Source organism: Ovis canadensis, chromosome 3 (genome assembly GCF_042477335.2).
Source record: "Ovis canadensis isolate MfBH-ARS-UI-01 breed Bighorn chromosome 3, ARS-UI_OviCan_v2, whole genome shotgun sequence".
Classification (NCBI taxonomy): Eukaryota; Metazoa; Chordata; class Mammalia; order Artiodactyla; family Bovidae; genus Ovis; species Ovis canadensis.
In genome coordinates this window covers 204,970,719-204,991,663 of record NC_091247.1, presented here as the reverse complement: position 1 = coordinate 204,991,663, position 20,945 = coordinate 204,970,719, and the positions used below count along the sequence as shown (strand labels likewise).

The 20,945-nt window shown below is 38.8% G+C and overlaps 1 protein-coding gene across 1 annotated transcript in view; it reads right to left on the bottom strand.

The window, feature by feature from the left end:
• SLC15A5 (solute carrier family 15 member 5) overlaps nt 1–16,800 on the bottom strand; it is a 99,054-nt gene extending 82,254 nt beyond the window's left edge. The window contains 2 exon segments of the mRNA XM_069586489.1: nt 13,736–13,958; nt 16,440–16,800. Coding sequence (XP_069442590.1) covers nt 13,736–13,958; nt 16,440–16,800 — 584 coding nt within the window.
• Between the last annotated feature and the right edge of the window lie 4,145 nt (nt 16,801–20,945).

Sequence of the window (20,945 nt, the reverse complement as noted above, 5' to 3'; positions counted from 1 at the left end):
GTCATCCTGTCAATTTAAGTTTTGAATATGTATGCACCCATGAAATGATCACCCCATTCAAAATCTTGAACATCTACTCTCCATAACTGACCTAGAAAAGTAATCAAATGTCAAGCATGGTCATGCCGAGTAAGCTGACTGACTATAATCTACTAATAATGATTGATTTATCACCATGCAGTTCAGTTCAGTTCAGTCACTCAGTCGTGTCCGACTCTTTGCCACCCCATGAATTGCAGCACACCAGGCCTCCCTGTTCATCACCATTTCCCGGAGTTCACTCAGACTCACGTCCATCGAGTCCATGATGCCATCCAGCCATCATCCTCGATCGTCCCCTTCTCCTCCTGCCCCCAATCCCTCCCAGCATCAGAGTCTTTTCCAATGAGTCAACTCTTCGCATGAGGTGGCCAATATGCTACTGGAGATCACCATGCAGGGGAGGTACAAAGTTAGAATTTTCTAGGACAATGGGATAGAGTCCCTTGGCTCTACCTCAGGTCATCTTTAATGCTTCTACAAGCCGGACACTTGAACTGTGGCTGGTAGTAACAAAGAGAAGCTGGAGCTGCAAGCAATGTTATAGTCCTTTTAATTTTTAAGAAACCCTGTTTCAAATGCTAAGTATTGCAGAGAAAACCAAGAGGACTCCCTGAGATTCTTCAGTACACCACTGGGGAATGTAAATGGAATTACTCTAAAGAGGGTCAAGGAAAATTACAATTCTTCCAAGACTTACATCTTGTGAAATATAGTTATAAACCAAAGAATTATAGTGCTGAATATCTCTGTATAGGAAGAGATTTCACATAAAATACTAAGTATATTTTAACAAATGTCACCCGACCTATTTGATTGTATAATTTTCTAAAAGAATTACCTAGTACAATCACGCTTTATATATGTCTTTGTTGATCCATGGACAGGACAAGCCGTAGATAATTAAAGGTGAAATTATATATGTATCAACTGTAAAAAAAAAAGAAAAGAAATAAAAATCCACAGTCTTCAAACTCACCATTAAGACTCCTTTCATCTCATAGCTCACTAGCAAATTGAATATATAAAGCACCTCTCGCACAGAAAGTCAGAGAGCAAAGCACTAAAGAAAAATAAATACCAGTGATTAAGGAAAATTGAAAGCAGCAGTAAAAATATGTTTCTTTAGTCTACTTTTAAACACAGACTGGGAACTGCAAATAATTGTGAGTACATATAAATGGTAATTTTTTCCTTTTTTTTCTTTTTTTTTGGTCTTCGTGATTACACAGTGTTGAATACAAATAAAGGGGAAAAACCTTATCGCCTCAAAATTTAGCAAATCTTTTGGGATTAATAACTTTAAAATTTCCCATAATTTATTTAGTAATCCTGAAATCAGATTGATTATATTCTTTGCAGCCAAAGATGGAGAAGCTCTATATAGTCAACAAAAACAAGACCAGGAGCTGACTGTGGCTCAGATCATGAACTCCTTATTGCCAAATTCAGACTTAAATTGAAGAAAGTAGGGAAAACGGCTAGACCATTCAGGTATGACCTATATCAAATCCCTTATGATTATATAGTGGAAGTGAGAAATAGATTAAAGGGCCTAGATCTGATAGATAGAGTGCCTGATGAACTATGGAATGAGCTTCGTAACATTGTACAGGAGACAGGGATCAAGACCATCCCCATGGAAAAGAAATGCAAAAAAGCCAAATGGCTGTCTGGGGAGGCCTTACAAATAGCTGTGAAAAGAAGAGAGGCAAAAAGCCAAGGAGAAAAGGAAAGATATAAGTATCTGAATGCAGAATTTCAAAGAATAGCAAGGAGAGATAAAAAGCTTTCTTCAGCGACCAATGAAAAGAAATAGAGGAAAAGAACAGAATGGGAAAGACTAGAGATCTCTTCAAGAAAATAAGAGATACCAAGGGAACATTTAATGCAAAGATGGGCTTGATAAAGGACAGAAATGGTATGGACCTAACAGAAGCAGAAGATATTAAGAAGAGGTGGCAAGAATACACAGAAGAACTGTACAAAAAAGATCTTCATGACCCAGATAATTACAATGGTGTGATCACTCATCTAGAGCCAGACATCCTGGAATGTGAAGTCAAGTGGGCCTTAGAAAGCATCACTATGAACAAAGCTAGTGGAGGTGATGGAATTCCAGTTGAGCTATTTCAAATCCTGAAAGATGATGCTGTGAAAATGCTGCAATCAATATGCCAGCAAATTTGGAAAACTCAACAGTGGCCACAGGACTGGAAAAGGTCAGTTTTCATTCCAATCCCAAAGAAAGGCAATGCCAAAGAATGCTCAAACTACCGCACAATTGCACTCATCTCACATGCTAGTAAAGTAATGCTCAAAATTCTCCAAGCCAGGCTTCAGCAATACGTGAACCATGAACTTCCAGATGTTCAAGCTGGTTTTAGAAAAGGCAGAGGAACCAGAGATCAAATTGCCAACATCCGCTGGATCATCGAAAAAGCAAGAGAGTTCCAGAAAAACATCTATTTTTGCTTTATTGACTATGCCAAAGCCTTTGACTGTGTGGATCACAATAAACTGTGGAAAATTCTGAAAGAGATGGCAATGCCAGACCACCTGACTGCCTCTTGAGAAACCTATATGCAGGTCAGGAAGCAACAGTTAGAACTGGACATGGAACAACAGACTGCTTCCAAATAGGGAAAGGAGTATGTCAAGGCTGTATATTGTCACCCTGCAGAGTACATCATGAGAAACGCTGGGCTGGAAGAAACACAAGTTGGAATCAAGATTGCCAGGAGAAATATCAATAACCTCAGATATGCAGATGACACCACCCTTATGGCAGACAGTGAAGAGGAACTAAAAAGCCTCTTGATGAAAGTGAAAGAGGAGAGTGAAAAAGTTGGCTTAAAGCTCAACATTCAGGAAACAAAGCTCATGGCATCTGTTCCCATCACTTAATGGGAAATAGATGGGGAAACAATGGAAACAGTGTCAGACTTTATTTTTTTGGGCTCCAAAATCACTGCAGATGGTGATTGCAGCCAAGAAATTAAAAAATGCTTACTCCTTGGAAGAAAAGTTGTGACCAACCTAGATAGTATATTCAAAAGCAGAGACATTACTTTGCCGATTAAGGTCAGCCTAGTCAGGCTATAATTTTTCCTGTGGTCATGTATGGATGTGAGAGTTGGACTGTGAAGAAGGCTGAGTGCCGAAGAATTGATGCTTTTGAACTGTGGTGTTGGAGAAGACTCTTGAGAGTCCCTTGGACTGCAAGGAGATCCAACCAGTCCATTCTGAAGGAGATCAGCCCTGGGTGTTCTTTGGAAGGAATGATGCTAAAGCTGAAACTCCAGTACTTTGGCCACCTCATGCGAAGAGTTGACTCATTGGAAAAGACTCTGATGCTGGGAGGGATTGGGGGCAGGAGGAGAAGGGGACGACAGAGGATGAGATGGCTGGATGGCATCACGGACTCGATGGATGTGAGTCTGAGTGAACTCTGGGAGTTGGTGATGGACAGGGAGGCCTGGCGTGCTGTGATTCATGCGGTCGCAAAGAGTCGGACATGACTGAGCGACTGAACTGAACTGAATAATTTGTATTTTTTTATTTTTTTTTGTTTTTAATTTTTTTTTTAATTTTTTTTTAGTTTTTTATTTTTTAAATTTTAAAATCTTTAATTCTTACATGCGTTCCCAAACATGAACCCCCCTTCCACCTCCCTCCCCATAACATCTCTCTGGGTCATCCCCATGCACCAGCCCCAAGCATGCTGCATCCTGCGTCAAACATAGACTGGCAATTCAATTCTTACACGATAGTGTACATGTTAGAATGTCATTCTCCCAAATCATCCCACCCTCTCCCTCTCCCTCTGAGTCCAAAAGTCCGTTATACTCATCTGTGTCTCTTTCCCTGTCTTGCATACAGGGTCGTCATTGCCATCTTCCTAAATTCCATATATATGTGTTAGTATACTGTATTGGTGTTTTTCTTTCTGGCTTACTTCACTCTGTATAATCGGCTCCAGTTTCATCCATCTCATCAGAACTGATTCAAATGAATTCCTTTTTATGGCTGAGTAATACTCCATTGTGTATATGTACCAAAGCTTTCTTATCCATTCATCTGCTGATGGACATCTAGGTTGTTTCCATGTCCTGGCTATTATAAACAGTGCTGCGATGAACATTGGGGTACATGTGTCTCTTTCAATTCTGGTTTCCTCAGTGTGTATGCCAAGCAGTGGGATTGCTGGGTCATAAGGTAGTTCTATTTGCAATTTTTTAAGGAATCTCCACACTGTTCTCCATAGTGGCTGTACTAGTTTGCATTCCCACCAACAGTGTAGGAGGGTTCCCTTTTCTCCATACCCTCTCCAGCATTTATTGCTTGCAGATTTTTGGATCACAGCCATTCTGACTGGTGTGAAGTGGTACCTCATTGTGGTTTTGATTTGCATTTCTCTAATAATGAGTGATGTTGAGCATCTTTTCATGTGTTTCGAACTGAATAATTTTTAAAGTCACTCAAATGTTTTGTCATTTTTTAGACTGACCAATTTTGACATGGTTCAGACTTTTTTTAGGTGATTTTTTTTTTTTTAAATTTTAAAATCTTTAATTCTTACATGCGTTCCCAAACATGACCCCCCCTCCCACCTCCCTCCCCACAACATCTCTCTGGGTCATCCCCATGTACCAGCCCCAAGCATGCTGCACCCTACGTCAGACATGGACTGGCGATTCAATTCTTACATGATAGTATACATGTTAGAATTCCCATTCTCCCAAATCATCCCACCCTCTCCCTCTCCCTCTGAGACCAAAAGTCCGTTATACCCATCTGTGTCTTTTTTCCTGACTTGCATACAGGGTCGTCATTGCCATCTTCCTAAATTCCATATATATGTGTTAGTATACTGTATTGGTGTTTTTCTTTCTGGCTTACTTCACTCTGTATAATCGGCTCCAGTTTCATCCATCTCATCAGAACTGATTCAAATGAATTCTTTTTAACGGCTGAGTAATACTCCATTGTGTATATGTACCACAGCTTTCTTATCCATTCATCTGCTGATGGACATCTAGGTTGTTTCCATGTCCTGGCTATTATAAACAGTGCTGCGATGAACATTGGGGTACATGTGTCTCTTTCAATTCTGGTTTCCTCGGTGTGTATGCCCAGAAGTGGGATTGCTGGGTCATAAGGGAGTTCTATTTGCAATTTTTTAAGGAATCTCCACACTGTTCTCCATAGTGGCTGTACTAGTTTGCATTCCCACCAACAGTGTAGGAGGGTTCCCTTTTCTCCACACCCTCTCCAGCATTTATTGCTTGCAGATTTTTGGATCGCAGCCATTCTGACTGGTGTGAAGTGGTACCTCATTGTGGTTTTGATTTGCATTTCTCTAATAATGAGTGATGTTGAGCATCTTTTCATGTGTTTGTTAGCCATCCGTATGTCTTCTTTGGAGAAATGTCTATTTAGTTCTTTGGCCCATTTTTTGATTGGGTCGTTTATTTTTCTGGAGTTGAGCTGCATAAGTTGCTTGTATATTTTTGAGATTAGTTGTTTGTCAGTTGCTTCATTTGCTATTATTTTCTCCCATTCCGAAGGCTGTCTTTTCACCTTGCTTATATTTTCCTTTGTTGTGCAGAAGCTTTTAATTTTAATTAGATCCCATTTGTTTATTTTTGCTTTTATTTCCAGAATTCTGGGAGGTGGATCATAGAGGATCCTGCTGTGATTTATTTCTGAGAGTGTTTTGCCTATATTCTCCTCTAGGAGTTTTTAAGATAAACTGTTTGAAATGGGCTTTCCATCCTACTTGCGAACATAATGAAAGAGGGGAGGAAAACTTCCGGGACTCCCGTGCCTTAGTGGACAATTTTAAGAGTTCAGAAAGAATATGTTATTCTTCATGGAATGATACTGAGATAATTCACCAGGATTATGGTGGCTCTTCACCTGGATTTGCCTAGTCAAGGCTATGGTTTTTCCTGTGGTCATGTATGGATGTGAGAGTTGGACTGTGAAGAAGGCTGAGCACCAAAGAGTTGATGCGTTTGAATTGTGGTGTTGGAGAAGACTCTTGGCAGTCCCTTGGACTGCAAGGAGATCCAACCAGTCCATTCTGAAGGAGATCAACCCTGGGATTTCTTTGGAAGGAATGATGCTAAAGCTGAAACTCCAGTACTTTGGCCACCTCATGCAAAGAGTTGACTCATTGAAAAAGACTCTGATGCTGGGAGAGATTGGGAGCAGAAGGAGAAGGGGATGACCCAGGATGAGATGGCTGGATGGCATCACGGACTCGATGGACGTGAGTCTGGGTGAACTCTGGGAGATGGTGATGGACAGGGAGGCCTGGTGTGCTATGATTCATGGGGTGGCAAAGAGTCGGACACGACTGAGTGACTGAACTGAACTGAATGGGTTAAAATTGAACTATTTAGAAGAGTCAAGGAGAAGTCAATGGCACCCCACTTCAGTACTCTTGCCTGGAAAATCCCATGGGCAGAGGAGCCTGGTAGGCTGCAGTCCATGGGGTCGGGAAAAGTCGGACATGACTGAGTGACTTCACTTTCACTTTTCACTTTCATGCATTGGAGAAGGAAATGGCAACCCACTCCAGTGTTCTTGCCTGGAGAATCCCAGGGACGGGGGAGCCTGCTAGGCTGCCGTCTCTGGTGTTGCACAGAGTCGGACACGACTGAAGTGACTTAGCAGCAGAAGAGTCAATGTAACACTGGGGCTCTGATTTCATGGTGGATGCTGTTGTCCGTCACTGCTTCTTTTAGCATGACCACCGGCCCATTGAAGTACTTCAAAGAATAATCTAGCGGACATGAACTTGGAGAAAGAGAGACCAGAGGAAGTTTTGCAGTTTCTACTTAAAATTACTGGAGTATAGTTGATTTACAATGTTTGTGTTAGTTTCAAGTATACAGCATAGTGAATCAGTTAAATAGTACATATATGCATTCTTTTTCAGATTCTTTTCCCTCATTGGGTTATTACAGAATATTGAGTAGAGTTCCCTGTGCTATACAGTAGGTCCTTGTTGATTATCTATTATATAAATATAGTGGTGTGGGCTTCCCAGGTGGCTCAGTGTCAAAGAACCCGTCTGCCAATGCAGGATCCAGATTTGAGCCTTGGGTCAGGGAGATCCCCTGGAGAAGGAAATGGCAACCCACTCCAGTATTCTTGCCTGGGAAACCCCATGAACAGAGGAGCCTGGAGGGCTACAGTCCTGGAGCTGCAGAAGAATAGGACATGACTGAACAGGTAAACAGTAGAAATAGAGTAGTATCTGTGTGTTCATCCCCAGCTCCTGGTTTATCCCTCCCTGCTAAGTTTCTCCTCTTTAACCATAAGTTTGTTTCCAAAATTAGTGAGTTTATTTTTGTTTTGTAAGTAAATTCATTTACATAATTTTTTCCCTACTTTTCATCTATAAGTATTTTTCAACAATGCTATTAAAGAAAAGACAGCTTAATAAAAGAAGGTCATCGATTTTGGTGAACAGGCAGCACAATTAAAGTAAAAGATTTATTTTTAATTAAGAAATTCAGGGGGGGGGCGCTTTATTCTCTTTCTCTGCTCTCCCTGTCTCTCACTCTTCTAACTAGCTCTCATTCCCTTTCTGTCTTTATTTCCCTTTCTTCTGTTAACATCCCAATTTTAACAGTTGCTAATGTTGTTGAAGAGAAAACCAGGCCCAAAATGATGTCATTTGGGCTAAAGTTCATGATACCAAACCTAGACTTAGATACAGGACTTACTTGAAGTTTTGAGCCTCCCCAGAAATGTAATCAACCAGTCTGGAATTTTCAGATCAGCATCAATGAAGTCATCCGTCTTGTGAACCTCTCCATCCCTTGGGAGAAAAAGCAGCAATCTATGTGGTGCAACATTTGCCATTCCCTTCCCAACATCCACCCCCAAAAGAAGATCTCCTGACCCCAAAATAATGCTTTCTTTTCTTTTGCTAATAGCTCCCTTGCCTTACCCTTCTTCCTGCAAAAGCCTTCCATTTCGTACAACCCCTCAAAGCACCCTTCTGGTTGTTAGAAGAGATGCTCCCCAATTCATGAATGACCTTATAAAGCCCACTAGGTCTTCAAATTTACTCTGTTGCTTTTTTAAAAAAAGGTGTATCATTTTCTCATTTTCTGAGTTTAAGATCTTTGAACCATTGCATGTTTATTGATGACAGTAAGTCACTATTGATGCACCTACAGCTTAAAAGCCACCACACAGGCCTTAAGAAAAAGCGGGAGGCTGCAGGAACAGTAAGAAATGTAAGAAATTTCTTTTTTTTTCTTTTTCTCAATATTTTTTAGTTTATCATTATATGTCAGAGAGGAATTCTAAGTATTTTCTGAATGCTGACAATTTTGGCAAAGATAACGGAGGAGGTGCCTGTTGTTACTATGTTGAGTGGGTACATTTGTTAAACTTGGCTGGAGCCCAGGCAAATAGAATTTTGGAAGGTCTAGTGGTTTTTTAAAAAACTGTTTACAAGCTATTCCTCAGTATTCAACTTAGAAGATATTCTGAGTGCAAGCATATCTTGAAGATATCAATACTATGGGTCTGGTTTCAGACCACCAAGATATAACAGGGGGCATGAAGTTTTTGGTGCAAAAACTTTTTGGTTTCTCAGTGTATGTAAAAGTTATGTTTACACTATGCTATAATGCATTAAACATGCTATAGCATTATGCCTAAACAAATAATGTGCTTACCTTAATTTAAAAATATTTTGTTGCTAAATAATATTAACCATCATCTGAGCCTTGAGTGAATGGTGGTAGTAACATCAAGGATCACTGATCACAGATCACCATAATAAATAAAATAATAATAATGAAGTTTACACACTGTGAGAATTATCAGATGCTTCAGAGACACAAAGTCATCAAAGGCTGTTGGAAAAAACGGCACCAATAGACTCGCTACACACAAGGCTGTCGTTAACTTGCAATTTGTAAATTTTACAAAATTTACAATTCATAAAAATTTAGAAATTTATTAACTTAAAAATTCTATTCCCTGTGAAGCACAATAAAGCAAAGCAATAAAAAGAGTTATGTCCATGTTAATGAGTACTAATAAGAAATGAGTTCTAATAAGACGATGTCAAGAACTGTTTTGATTTTGTTAGCTGAAATGTATCTTGTAAATTATGATTTTAACCTTGCAGAATTGTGTAATTTCATATTTTGTTTTTCTCCTCAAGGATAGGATTTCTCAATCAGGTAGATTTCTGGAGTGGTAAAGAAAAACTGTTATGAATCATCAAAATTTTCTGAAGCATCTTGGTACAAAATAAGTGCTTCCATCAGTGTTTAGCTCCATTTCTTTTCAAAAATCCAGACCACATGTGGAATTCTCTTTTCTTAAGTCTCTCGAACTGTTTTCAAAATTCTGAAGCACTTGGTAAAAATGCACATTCCCCAGCTATGCTCCCAGGAAATTCTGATCTGAGAAGTTGGAGGTAGGGACATAGGCAATGTTTTTTGTTTGTTTGTTTTATTTTTTAATTAATTTTTATTGGCGTATAGTTACTTTACAATATTGTGTTAATTACTACTGTATCACAAAATGAATCAACCACACACATACATATACCCTCTCCCTTTTGAATTTCTTTCCCATTCAAGTCATCACACTGCATTAAGTAGAGTTATGGGGAATATTTTTTAACAAAATCCTCAAATGATTCTTAAAATCAGGCAACACTTCTTGAGAGCAGTGGTTCTCAAACCTGAATACTTAGGCAGCTTAAAAAAAAAAGCCTCTGGTTCCCACCTCAAATTAACATGATCAGAATTTCTGGTGGCAGGGTCCAGGCATCAGCATTTTTAAACTTTCCTGGACATCTAGGCTTGAGAATCACTTCTCTCAGATAATACTCCAATACTCCCTGGTGGCTTAGCTGGTAAAGAATCCACCTGAAATGCAGGAGACCCAGGTTTGATCCCTGGGTTGGGAAGATGCCCTGGATAAGGGAATGGCAACACACTCCAGTATTCTTGCCTGGAGAATCCCATGGACAGCAGAGTCTAGTGGGCTACAGTCCATGGGGTTATAAAGAGTCAGACACAACTAAGTGACTAACTTTCACTTTCTCTCAGACAATACTTTAGTAAAATATTACAACAGGTTTGAAAAAAAAAGGCTGTGGGATAATAATTTTTTACTTCTAGTATTTTCCTAAGATAAAAAATATTAAATTTGAGCAAGTATTTTAAATCAGAACACTTTAGTAGGAGACATATATTATGTAGAGTCAAACTGAGTACCAGAAAATCAAAATTTCAAGGATGGAATAATTCAGTCTCTAGACTTTTACAAGAAATTTACAAGTATACTATTTGAGCCTTTACAGCATGTAGAATTCACTCTAGTAACTGGTTCACAACAGACTATGATATGCAGACAGGATGCAAATTATCAGGTGAAGTAAGTAAAGATATGAGTGAGTGTTAGTCGCTCAGTCATGTCCGACTCTTTGCGATCTCATAAACTGTAGCCCACCAGGCTTCTCTGCCCATGGACTTCTCCAGGCAAGAATACTGGAGTGGGTTGCTATTCCCTTCTCCAGGGGATCTTCCCAACCCAGAGATAGAACCTGGGTCTCTTGCCTTGTGGACAGATTCTTTACCATCTGAGCCACCCAAAGTAGAGAGGTGAGGGAGCAAGACTTAAGTTTAACTGTGGTAGGATTTAAAATTACGGTCATGAACAGACTTAATTATTCACCATTCAGTTTGCTTCCAGAAAAGATTCTGCACAGGTGTATTTACTTATATGATCTCCAGTATGGTAACTCTTAATTGTACACCTCAGAGTTTGGAAAACACTGAAAGAGCCAGGTTCAGTTCTGGGTGATGGCACAAGGAGAAGTTGGCAGATTATCATGCCTTTTGATTTCAGGGAGCTTAGCTTTATTCTTTCAATGAGGTACATATTTGAGGATGATCCAGTACCAGATGGTGATGTTGGCTGGGAGAGGTTTTCTCACCTACATTTGGCAGCTCCACTCGAAAGTGGTGCTTTCAGTGCCTGAGACTTCCAGTCTACGCTATTTCACATGATCATTGGGAAGCGTTAGGTGGGAGAGATGCAATGACACGTCTCATTAAGGGTCCCGTAACTATGAACATCTGACATCTGTGCTGAAACCGGAACTGGATGCAACCTCCAAGTGGTTATGGATTCAAGTGGTATGTTGCTTTTTCAAAAGCCAGTACTGAAATTCATTACATTAACCAGGCTTGTGATTTCTAGGGGCATTTTTGACTTGAAGACATAGATGATAAGTCAATGGGCTGCTCATTTTAAAAATGACCTTCTCCTAAATGGCCTTCCTCTTTCCCAGAAGTTGGACAATGACTTTAGCTGATGACTTATTCGTCATTGAATAACACTGGTCATGGCTACCCTGATTTGCAAACCTGTAATGTGCCATGGTACTTTGCGTAAAAACTCCACAACAGCCCTCCAAGGCATCCACATTCTGTGGTTGAGGGACCCGGGGCTTTGAGAGGTGAAGAAACTTGCCGAAAACTGTAAGACACCTAAGTGACACAGCCAGGTTCCCACCAGCTGTCTGGCTGCCCAGCAGGGGTTCTATCCATCTTGCCACCAACCCCTGCAGTACGTACAAGAATAGAATGAACATTCATTCCTATAAACTGCAACAAGCAGCTGTTCATAAAAGTTTTTCCATAGTTTAGTATTTGATCTGAGAAAGAAAAAACAACCATCTTCAGCGTTCGAGGAGCTTATTATTTCCATAGTCTTTCATCATGTTAAAGAATAACACTCTGATTCTTTATATCCTTTTCTCAGTGCCCTTAATTTTAAAAATGTTGCATGATCCCTTTATCGGAGATTTTAATGAAATCAGAAAATAATAAGTAACCCAATCTAAAGGTGTTCATCTTAAATGTGGCCTGGCTCCAGAAATTCATTTTCACCCCATTTCTCATCCCCCTTTCCAATGTCCTAAAGCACAAACCCATTGGGTGTCCCCTCTGTTTCCCCGAGGAAATATTTCATTCATATAATGTCTCCTTTGTAATCAACGCTGAGAAATGTCACTTTGATTAAACACAATTCTGAATGACTAAGACCACAGTACAATAAATTCTCCAGAGCTATCTTTCAGAACAACTGATTGCTCTCTAGTCTTAATCCTCCAGAGTCTTATTTAATCAAAATGATGTTGCTAATTAAGGATTAAAACCTCCGAATAGAATAAAAAAGAAAGATTTTTCTTTCTCCTTTGGGCAGGTCAAGGAGGCAGAATTTGCTGTAAGGAAGTAAAGAGTTCCTTCCACCTTTGGTAAAATAGCATTATTCTCTTTCGTCTGGACTTAATCCAAAATAGGCCTGAGTGCTTTGTAATATTAATATAATATGGCAGCAGGGTGGGGAGAAGAAAAGGAAGGAAGAAAGAAAGACAAAGAAAAAAGGAACTGTCTCAGATAGCTACATGTAATAATACCTAAATAATATTTATTATAATTTTTTCATTTAATGCTTTAAATATGAGTTCTCTTTAGACATTTTGTCTGATGCTATTTCTGCTTTGCTTTTATCTATTGCTAACACTGGTGGAAAAGGCAATATTTTAGAAAAATGTTGCTAACTCATTTCACAGAGAAGAGGAAGAAAGACAACATATCTCAGATATATCTGATATCCACCAATGAATGACAATAACAACAAAGTTCCCTACTAAGTGTTGAACTACATTTTCTTAAGATCAAAATTTCAAGTTTTTTCTTGAATTTGCATTTGATAATTAAAATTGGTTCTTTAGAAACACATAACACTGTAAAAGAACTCACTGGGAGAAAAAGACTCATAGAAATGTGGTCTGATTTCTATGGACTAGAAATTCTGTCAGGTGCTGGGAGTGGAGTGAATGTGAAATAAGAGATGTTGGTTGATGCTTTAATGGATATTTAAGAAGTAAAATTCTTCTTCCATCCTTCTCATCTTCTTGCTGAATTTATAATCCTTGCTGAATTAGTCTATTACAATGTAGACATAACTAAGAAAAACAACTTATTGATTACTGCTATGTGCCATGTTCTCTACCAGCAATATACATATTATTACCTCTAAGAAAATGCAAGAAGAGGTATTATGATAACCCTTCAGAAATGGTTAAACTCATAAAGAATAAATGACATTACTAAGATCAGGCAATTGTGTAGAGCTGAGATTTCCACCAAGGCCTGTTTGGTTCCAAAACCATCTTCTATTCAATACAACACACCATCTCACACTTGTTTACATGGAGGACAAATTCATCAGTGTGTTTCAAGAAGGTGCTGGTAAGCTGTATTGGTCTATACCTGACTCATAAGCTCCTGGGACTACTGGCTTAATCACTGTCACAGGTATTATCTCACTGTCACCCAGCCTAAAAAATGGCAAAGGCTGAATGACTGCCATCAAAATGGACCCAGAGAGCAAACAATGAGAAATGCACAAAGGGAAAAGGATGTTATAAGCCTGTTTTCTCTCCTAGCTAGCTCTGCTGCTGCTGCTGCTGCTAAGTTGCTCCAGTCGTGTCCGACTCTGTGCGACCCCATAGATGGCAGCCCACCAGGCTCCTCTGTCCTGGGGATTCTCCAGGCAAGAATACTGGAGTGGGTTGCCATTTCCTCCTCCAGTGCATGCAAGTGAAAAGTGAAAGTGAAGCTAGCTCTACTTACCAGTTGAGGATGATCGTTTCTGGGATCCATACTCCTGAAGTCTGTAAGCACCCAATGGACAGACTATAGCTCTGATTCCTCCTGTGCCGAGGCAGATGGCCAACAGTGCTATGTGAAACAGCCTTGTCTGCTCTTTTTTGGGTACGTTGTTAATCAGATGGTGAGTGCCTATGTAGAAATCCTCCAAGGGAAAGGCAGCCACAGATAATAAAGCAGTGCCTGTAGATGGAGAAAAAGAGAAATAAATATGCATAGACCACTGACTCACCAAAGCACACCAGAAATAAAGTTTTTCTTCTGAATGTAGCCTCATCTTGTGATAGTCTTATTAAAATATTAATCATGGCAATTCGGGAGGCAATATCATTTTCCTAAAAGTAAATATTTCCCTCAATATGTGTTTTTAATGAATCCAGAGTCCTAGTTTATTTTTCCCTCGAACTCAAACCACCTCTCAGAATGGATAAACAAATCATGTCCATTTTTGAGGAACCTTTTATTTTGTATTGGAGTATAACCGATTAACAATGTTCTGATAGTTTTATGTGAATAGCAAAGGGACTCAGCCATACATATACACACTGCTATGTTTAAAACAGATAATCAACATGGACTTATTGTACAGCACATGGAACTCTGCTCAGTGTTATGTGGCAGCCCGTATGGGAGAAGGGTTTGGGGGAGAACAAATCAAGTCCATTTAAACAAAATTAAAACAATTCAGAAACACCTGATGTGACATACTAAAGATGTCTGCACTCCCACCCCTCAGAGAAAACCATCTTTCACAATGGTTATTTGTTCTTAATCAGTAGAGACAGAAAACGCTATGATCTTAGGCAACTCAGAAGCCTGCTAAAGAAAACTTTTGGGTTTTTTTTTTTTTTAGCATGAATTGCTTATATTTTTCTTTTTAAAATTTTTTGTTGGCGTATAGTTACTTTACAATATTGTGTTCGTTTCCACTGTATAGCCAAGTGAATCAGCTCTACGTTTATATATACATACATCCCCTGTTTTTTGTATTTCCAGATGTCCATCAACAGAGAAACGGATAAAGAACATGTGGTACATACTACACAATGGAGTATTACTCGGCCATAAAAAGGAATGAAACTGGGTCATTTGTAGAGGCACGTATGAACCTAGAGACTATCATACAGGGCGAAGTAAGTCAGAAAGAGAGAAACAAATACCATATATCAACACATATATGTGGAATCTAGAAAGCTGATATAGATGATCTTATCTGCAAAGATGACTGGTGTTGTATATGTACACTACTATGTAGTCTGACCAAGTAAATCATGCTTAAATGCCTCCTCATCAGAAAATATTCCCTGATACAGAAAAGCAGCCTTGTCACTATCTGTCCTGTCCACTTCCCCAGCTTTATCTTTCATCATTGTGCATTACCACCCAACAAAATAGCTATTTCCTGATTTTCTCGTGTCCCATTTGAGAAAGTTAGCTTCATAAGAAGAGACCGCCTTCTTCTCTGTTACATTCCAGAGCCTGGAACAATGCCTAATAGTCAATAAGAAACATTTGTGGAATGGCGAATGAATATTTGCCATGCAGTGACTTAGTTTATGTTTCACAGAACTGAAGCAGTTTACAAGTTTGAATCACACTCTGATTGATTCAGTGAACGGTACTTGGCCATCAGATAGAAATGTACACAGGCTGAGTGTCTGCTACCCATCACTTCCTCATCATCTTCCCTGTCACCCAAAACTGCATTTCTGTTGCACTGGTTGGTTTTGATGAACTACCTCCTAAGTTCCTTAACTCAGAACTTGGAGTTAATTTCTGTCTTTCCATCATATTTGTGCCCTTATTTAGTTGATGAGTTTTTTTGTGGTTTTATGTTCTTTCCTGGATTGATACTTCTCCAGCATCCAGACCAGCATCCAGAGATTTTCTGTTCTCTCTCTAACCTCTCACTGTGATTGTTTACTGGAAGATTTCCCAAACGTATTCATCTCATCTTCAGTAACTCCTTTGTGTCTAGAAGACCACCTTGAACTTCACAGTATAAATTTCTAGATTCTTCATCAACTTGGTCTCTATACCTTATCAAACAAACGATATTTTACCAACATTGCTTGGAATCACTTCACTCCCCAAATTTTAAAGGTATATTTCTTTTTTTGTTATGTAAAGTAGCACAGGATAGTGTTAAATTAACTCATAAAACCATAGCTCATAACATGGAAATCATGTATTCAAATGCAATCTTAATTACTATATGACTAATTAAAGGATCATTTTTTCATGAAAATGTTTCTCAGTTATTCTACATGAACTTCAAAACACCTTTTTAGCACATTTCATTTTAATTGTGAAGCAAATAAACATCACATTTCACATAGAATTTGTCACAAATTTGGGCTTGTGATAGGAAGGGGGAAAAGGAGGGCATTCTACAGAAGACAGACATTTGAAGAGATAATTAATATAAAATATAATCAGTGCAATGATAAAGGTATCAAAGCAACTTCTAACACACAGAGACACACATACACACTTACTAGTATCCCTCAAATTATACAGAGAATAAAATAAATTGAAACAACATTCTAGGATCATTCATTACACTTTATGCAAAAAACAAGGTGGAATAACAAAAATCAACCATTTTAATAAAAATCCACTAAAATGAGTTGTAAAACAATCCAGTCAGAAGTGGACACTCACCTAGAAAATGCAGAAATAAGCAAATATGGACCAGTTTGTTTCTTCCTAGGCAGACATCAGCAAGCCAACCTGAAAACACCTGGGTAAGGATTGACACTCCAATAAAACACAATTTCAAAATGGCGGCCTGGTAATTGCGATAACCAAGCTTGACAGTACAGAAGGGAATCATATTGCAGACGACTTCAAAGAAAGTGAACCTCTCACACAGCTCTACTAGAAACAAACAGATTCCAACCTGAATTTTTTTCACGGAGTATGAGGAAAACAAATAACCCATATGTCTTATGGTTTTCTCCTTCTCGATGCTGTGATTTAAGGGTATCCTCTCATCGGTGTTTTTAAAGGCTGTAACAGACATGACTACCCTCCTCGAATACTACTTAAGTTAGTGGTTTGAACTTGGTGATTTTTGCCCCCATCCCTCTAATGAAAAAATAAATAAGATCTTTGCTTTGAATTTCACAACTCCATGCTCAAGTGTCATAAGGCTTTTTTTGCACGCTAATGTTCATTTTGATGATCCAAGAGAACATGAGAAGAGACATGAGTATTTAAACCATGGTAGCTCAGTGTGGCTAAATCTGATTTGTTTGTCTAATTACTTAGAGGCTAAATTAGGCTTTTCCTCCAAAATTTATATTGAATTGCATGAATCCAGTTTCATACATGTGGAAACTCATCTGCCTCACACTGATAAAGGTTTAAATACGGAGGCAGAAGAAGCAGTTTTTCAGGAGAATTTGAGCACTAGATCAAGAAATAATTTGAGCCTAATAATTTCTGATACTTTAATTAAAACAAGCCAGAACAGTACCTAGAGATAAAGCACAAAAGGAAATCTGTTTGGAGGGGGCAGGATACCTTATCATTATTACATTTCTTGTTATTTTTGGTTGGAATTCTGATAAGAAAGCTAATTAGGTAACAAAAGTGCTAGCACATTTAGGTAACAAGCAGAGTTTGCAAGAAAGTAATTTAAGTGCACTAATGAAAGGAGAAATTTTTAAACAAAAACCCTGTCCCTTTAAGTTGACCCCATGCTTGTAGAACAGCCTCTCAGAGGAAATCAGAATGAAAAGGTGCTATTTGATTCATTATTAGTCAGCAAGAGGGGTACAGCAGCTATCCTACACATGCTTTGGGGAATATCGACTCTGGTATCACCCTGACCCTCCAGCTGGGTGAATGGATGTTAGCATTCTATTTTGGAAAGCAGAAGAGCACAAATTAAGCTAAAAAAGTGGCAGTAAAAAAAAAGAACATTTTAACAGTTAGGAGTTTAGCAGAAGGACATAGGAAGACAAGGGATTAGAATTATTGGGTCAAAGTCATAATAATTCAAAACGTAGGGGGTGAGTACAGGAATGGTATTTTCATATTGGAGTTGAAAGCAGAAGACTGATAAAGACTTTTGACTGTGATTCTTTGACCTGAGAGATTGGGTGCAAAACACTTTGTGTGGACCTCCTCTAAGGGTCTCATTGGAATGGTGGCTGTCTTCACCAGCTCAGCGCCGTTTCTCCCCCTTTGGTTAACAATGCCCTGTTTTTCCTTTGTGTGGAGTGATCATGCAATTTCTTATCCAAACTGACACATATTTGTGAGCGAAAGTCATGCTATTTATAGTTATTCCTGAAAAACAAGTACACACTGGGATTGTGTAGGGCAAACCCCAATGTGTGGTCCTCCTACCTTTGAGGAATGACTTCCTTCTATTCCACGACATCCTGGTGGGGCTTTCTTCTGGCCAAGGGAGATCAGCACAGGTCAAAGATGGTTGTTTTGCTGTTTCTCCACAAGGAATTTTAGTCATAAGTGGGTTGATAAGATTAGACCTGGTGGAAGCCGAGACTGATGGTACAACCCAATAGGGATTGTCCATGTGCCCCTGATGGAGAGCTTAGGGCTGTTCTGGTTCATATTCTTCAGGGGGACATGGTTAGTTTTTCCTTCTGTAAAGGATTCAATTTCTTTTCTTAAGAAAAATCTTTATTGAATTTGTTACGATACTGCTTCTGTTTTATGCCTTGGTTCTTTGGCGTGCCATGTGGGGTCTTAGCTCCCTGACCAGGACTTGAATCCACACCCTCTGCATTGAAGGCAAAGTCTTAACCACTGGACCACCAGGGAAGTCCCAGGACTCAATTTACAATCAATTTTGGTTTAAATTAGCCCCCTTTGATTTCTGTAGCTTACAAAGAACCCTTAGTGATAGCTTTTTTTTTTTTTTTCCCATTCCAGATGGAAGGGAAAGTGGTCCCCAGCCACTGGTTGATATGTTAATATTTAGCCAGTATCTGACAAAGAACTCCTGCAGTGTGATCTCACAAGCAGGGTAGCACCACCTCTTACTGGGGCCTGGTGATGATTGCTTGAATTCTTTGGCTCCTCTGTGCATTCTTGCCCAAGGACATGACTCAGGTGGTGGGAACCTGTCATCAGGGGATGGTTACCAGGGAGTGTGCGGTGTGTGCTCTGTCCCTAAGTTGTGTCTGACTCTTGACGACCCCGTGGACGGTAGCCCGCCAGACTCCTCAGTCCACGGGATTCTCCAGGTAAGAACCCTGGAGCAGGTTGCCATTCCTTCTCCAGAGGATCTTCCTAACCCAGGGATTGAATCCTTGTCTCCTGCATTGGCAGGTGGATTATTTACCACTGAACCACCTGGGCTTCCCCAAAGCAACAGTATTTGCTGAGTAGAGTTGAAACAATAGGAAAGCATTTCTCAATACTGAGCTCAGAATGAGTTTAAAGGACAAGTCCCAACTCCACTTGAGAATAACACTTGGCCGGAAATATTGAATACTGTCATTATAAATACACTTGAGTCCTTAAGTGGGAATTTAGGCACACTTTATAGCTTTATACAACCCTATCCAAACGCCAACACCCTCAGGCTTGTTTTCTGTCCTTCCCCCTCCATGCCACCCTTAATAAAGTGACATTTTCCCCCCATTATAGAAATAGGTACACACAATTTGGAAAATGTATAAAAATAGGAGGAAAAAGCAGTGAATCTTTTCGAAGCATTTCCTTTGATGTTGTCCCCTCATGGCTAGTCTTTATTAGCATGCTTTAAATATTTCAGTTGTATAATTGTATACAATTACTGTATAATATGTTTTCTACCCCTTTTGTAGGTAATGTTAACATGCCATAACAGTTTAACATGCCATTGTGAACTCCTTGTAAACATGAATTTTTATGGTTGCATTAATAGACAGATACATGGCTTACTTAACTAATCCTCCATTTGGGGTTAGTTACATTTGTCTCAGATCAGTTATGTCAATCTTTCTTTAACTTTGGACCTTGAGCCCACATTTAAAAGAGAAGGAACATTATTAGCAAAATTTTAATGAATATTTGTGCATAAAAGTTCTCATTCCCTGATTACAACCTTAGGCTAGTTTCTCAGAAATAACATCATTGGGTTAAAGTGTGGGAAAGTTTTTAGGCATCTTGATATTTAATGTCAAGTTATAATACAAATCAGGCATGTTTTAAAATTAAAGAGCCTGTATCATTTTTGGAGTGCAAAATTTTGCTTATCATATTTAGTAGAGGAAATATATTCTAATACATATTATAGATATTATTTATATTATATATTTATAATATACATATAATACATATTTAATGTATCTTATTTAATAGAGGAAATTAGTCAAAGGCCTATTTGATAGCCTAATGCCCACCCATGATTTTTACTAAGCACCCAGAGCCTGAATGTATCAGATTCCACAAGGGTTTCATGGGAAATGTATCAGAAATGTAAGCCCCACTTTTAAGGAGAATATTTTTAACAGTTTTACATTTTTAATAATTTAAAAAGTATTTCTATGAAATATCCCCAAGTTGATTATAAATTCTGAGAATACTGTGTTGTCTTTCAAAATGATTCTACAGTATGTTGGTATAATAATTTCAAATTTGATATGTACTTATGGAATAATTTTTCATAAGTCCTCTCTAAGCATTAAAATATTTTTTTAATTGAAGGATAATTACTTTACTATGTGTGTTAGAATAAGCATTTTTAAGGGAATGGTGGGAATGTAAATTGGTACAACCACTATGGAGGACAGTACAAAGTTGCCTTTAAAAAACTAAGAATAAACCTATCATATGACTCACTGATCCTACTACTGGGTATATACCCTGGGAAAACCATAATTCAAAAAGGCACATGTACCCCCAATGTTCGTAGAAGTACTATTTACAGTAACCAAGACATGGAAACAAATTAAATGTTCATTGACAGACGAATAAATAAAACTGTGATATATATATGCATGCGTGGATGTTAAGTTTCTTCTGTCATGTCTGACTCTTTGAAACTCCATGGATTATAGCCCACCAGGCTTCTCTGTCCAGGGGAATCTCCAGGCAAGAATACTGGAGTGGGTTGCCCTGCCCTCCTCCAGGGGATCTTCCTGACCCAGGAATGGGACCCAATCTCTTGTATCTCCTGCATTGGCAAGCCAGTTGTTTATCAATAGT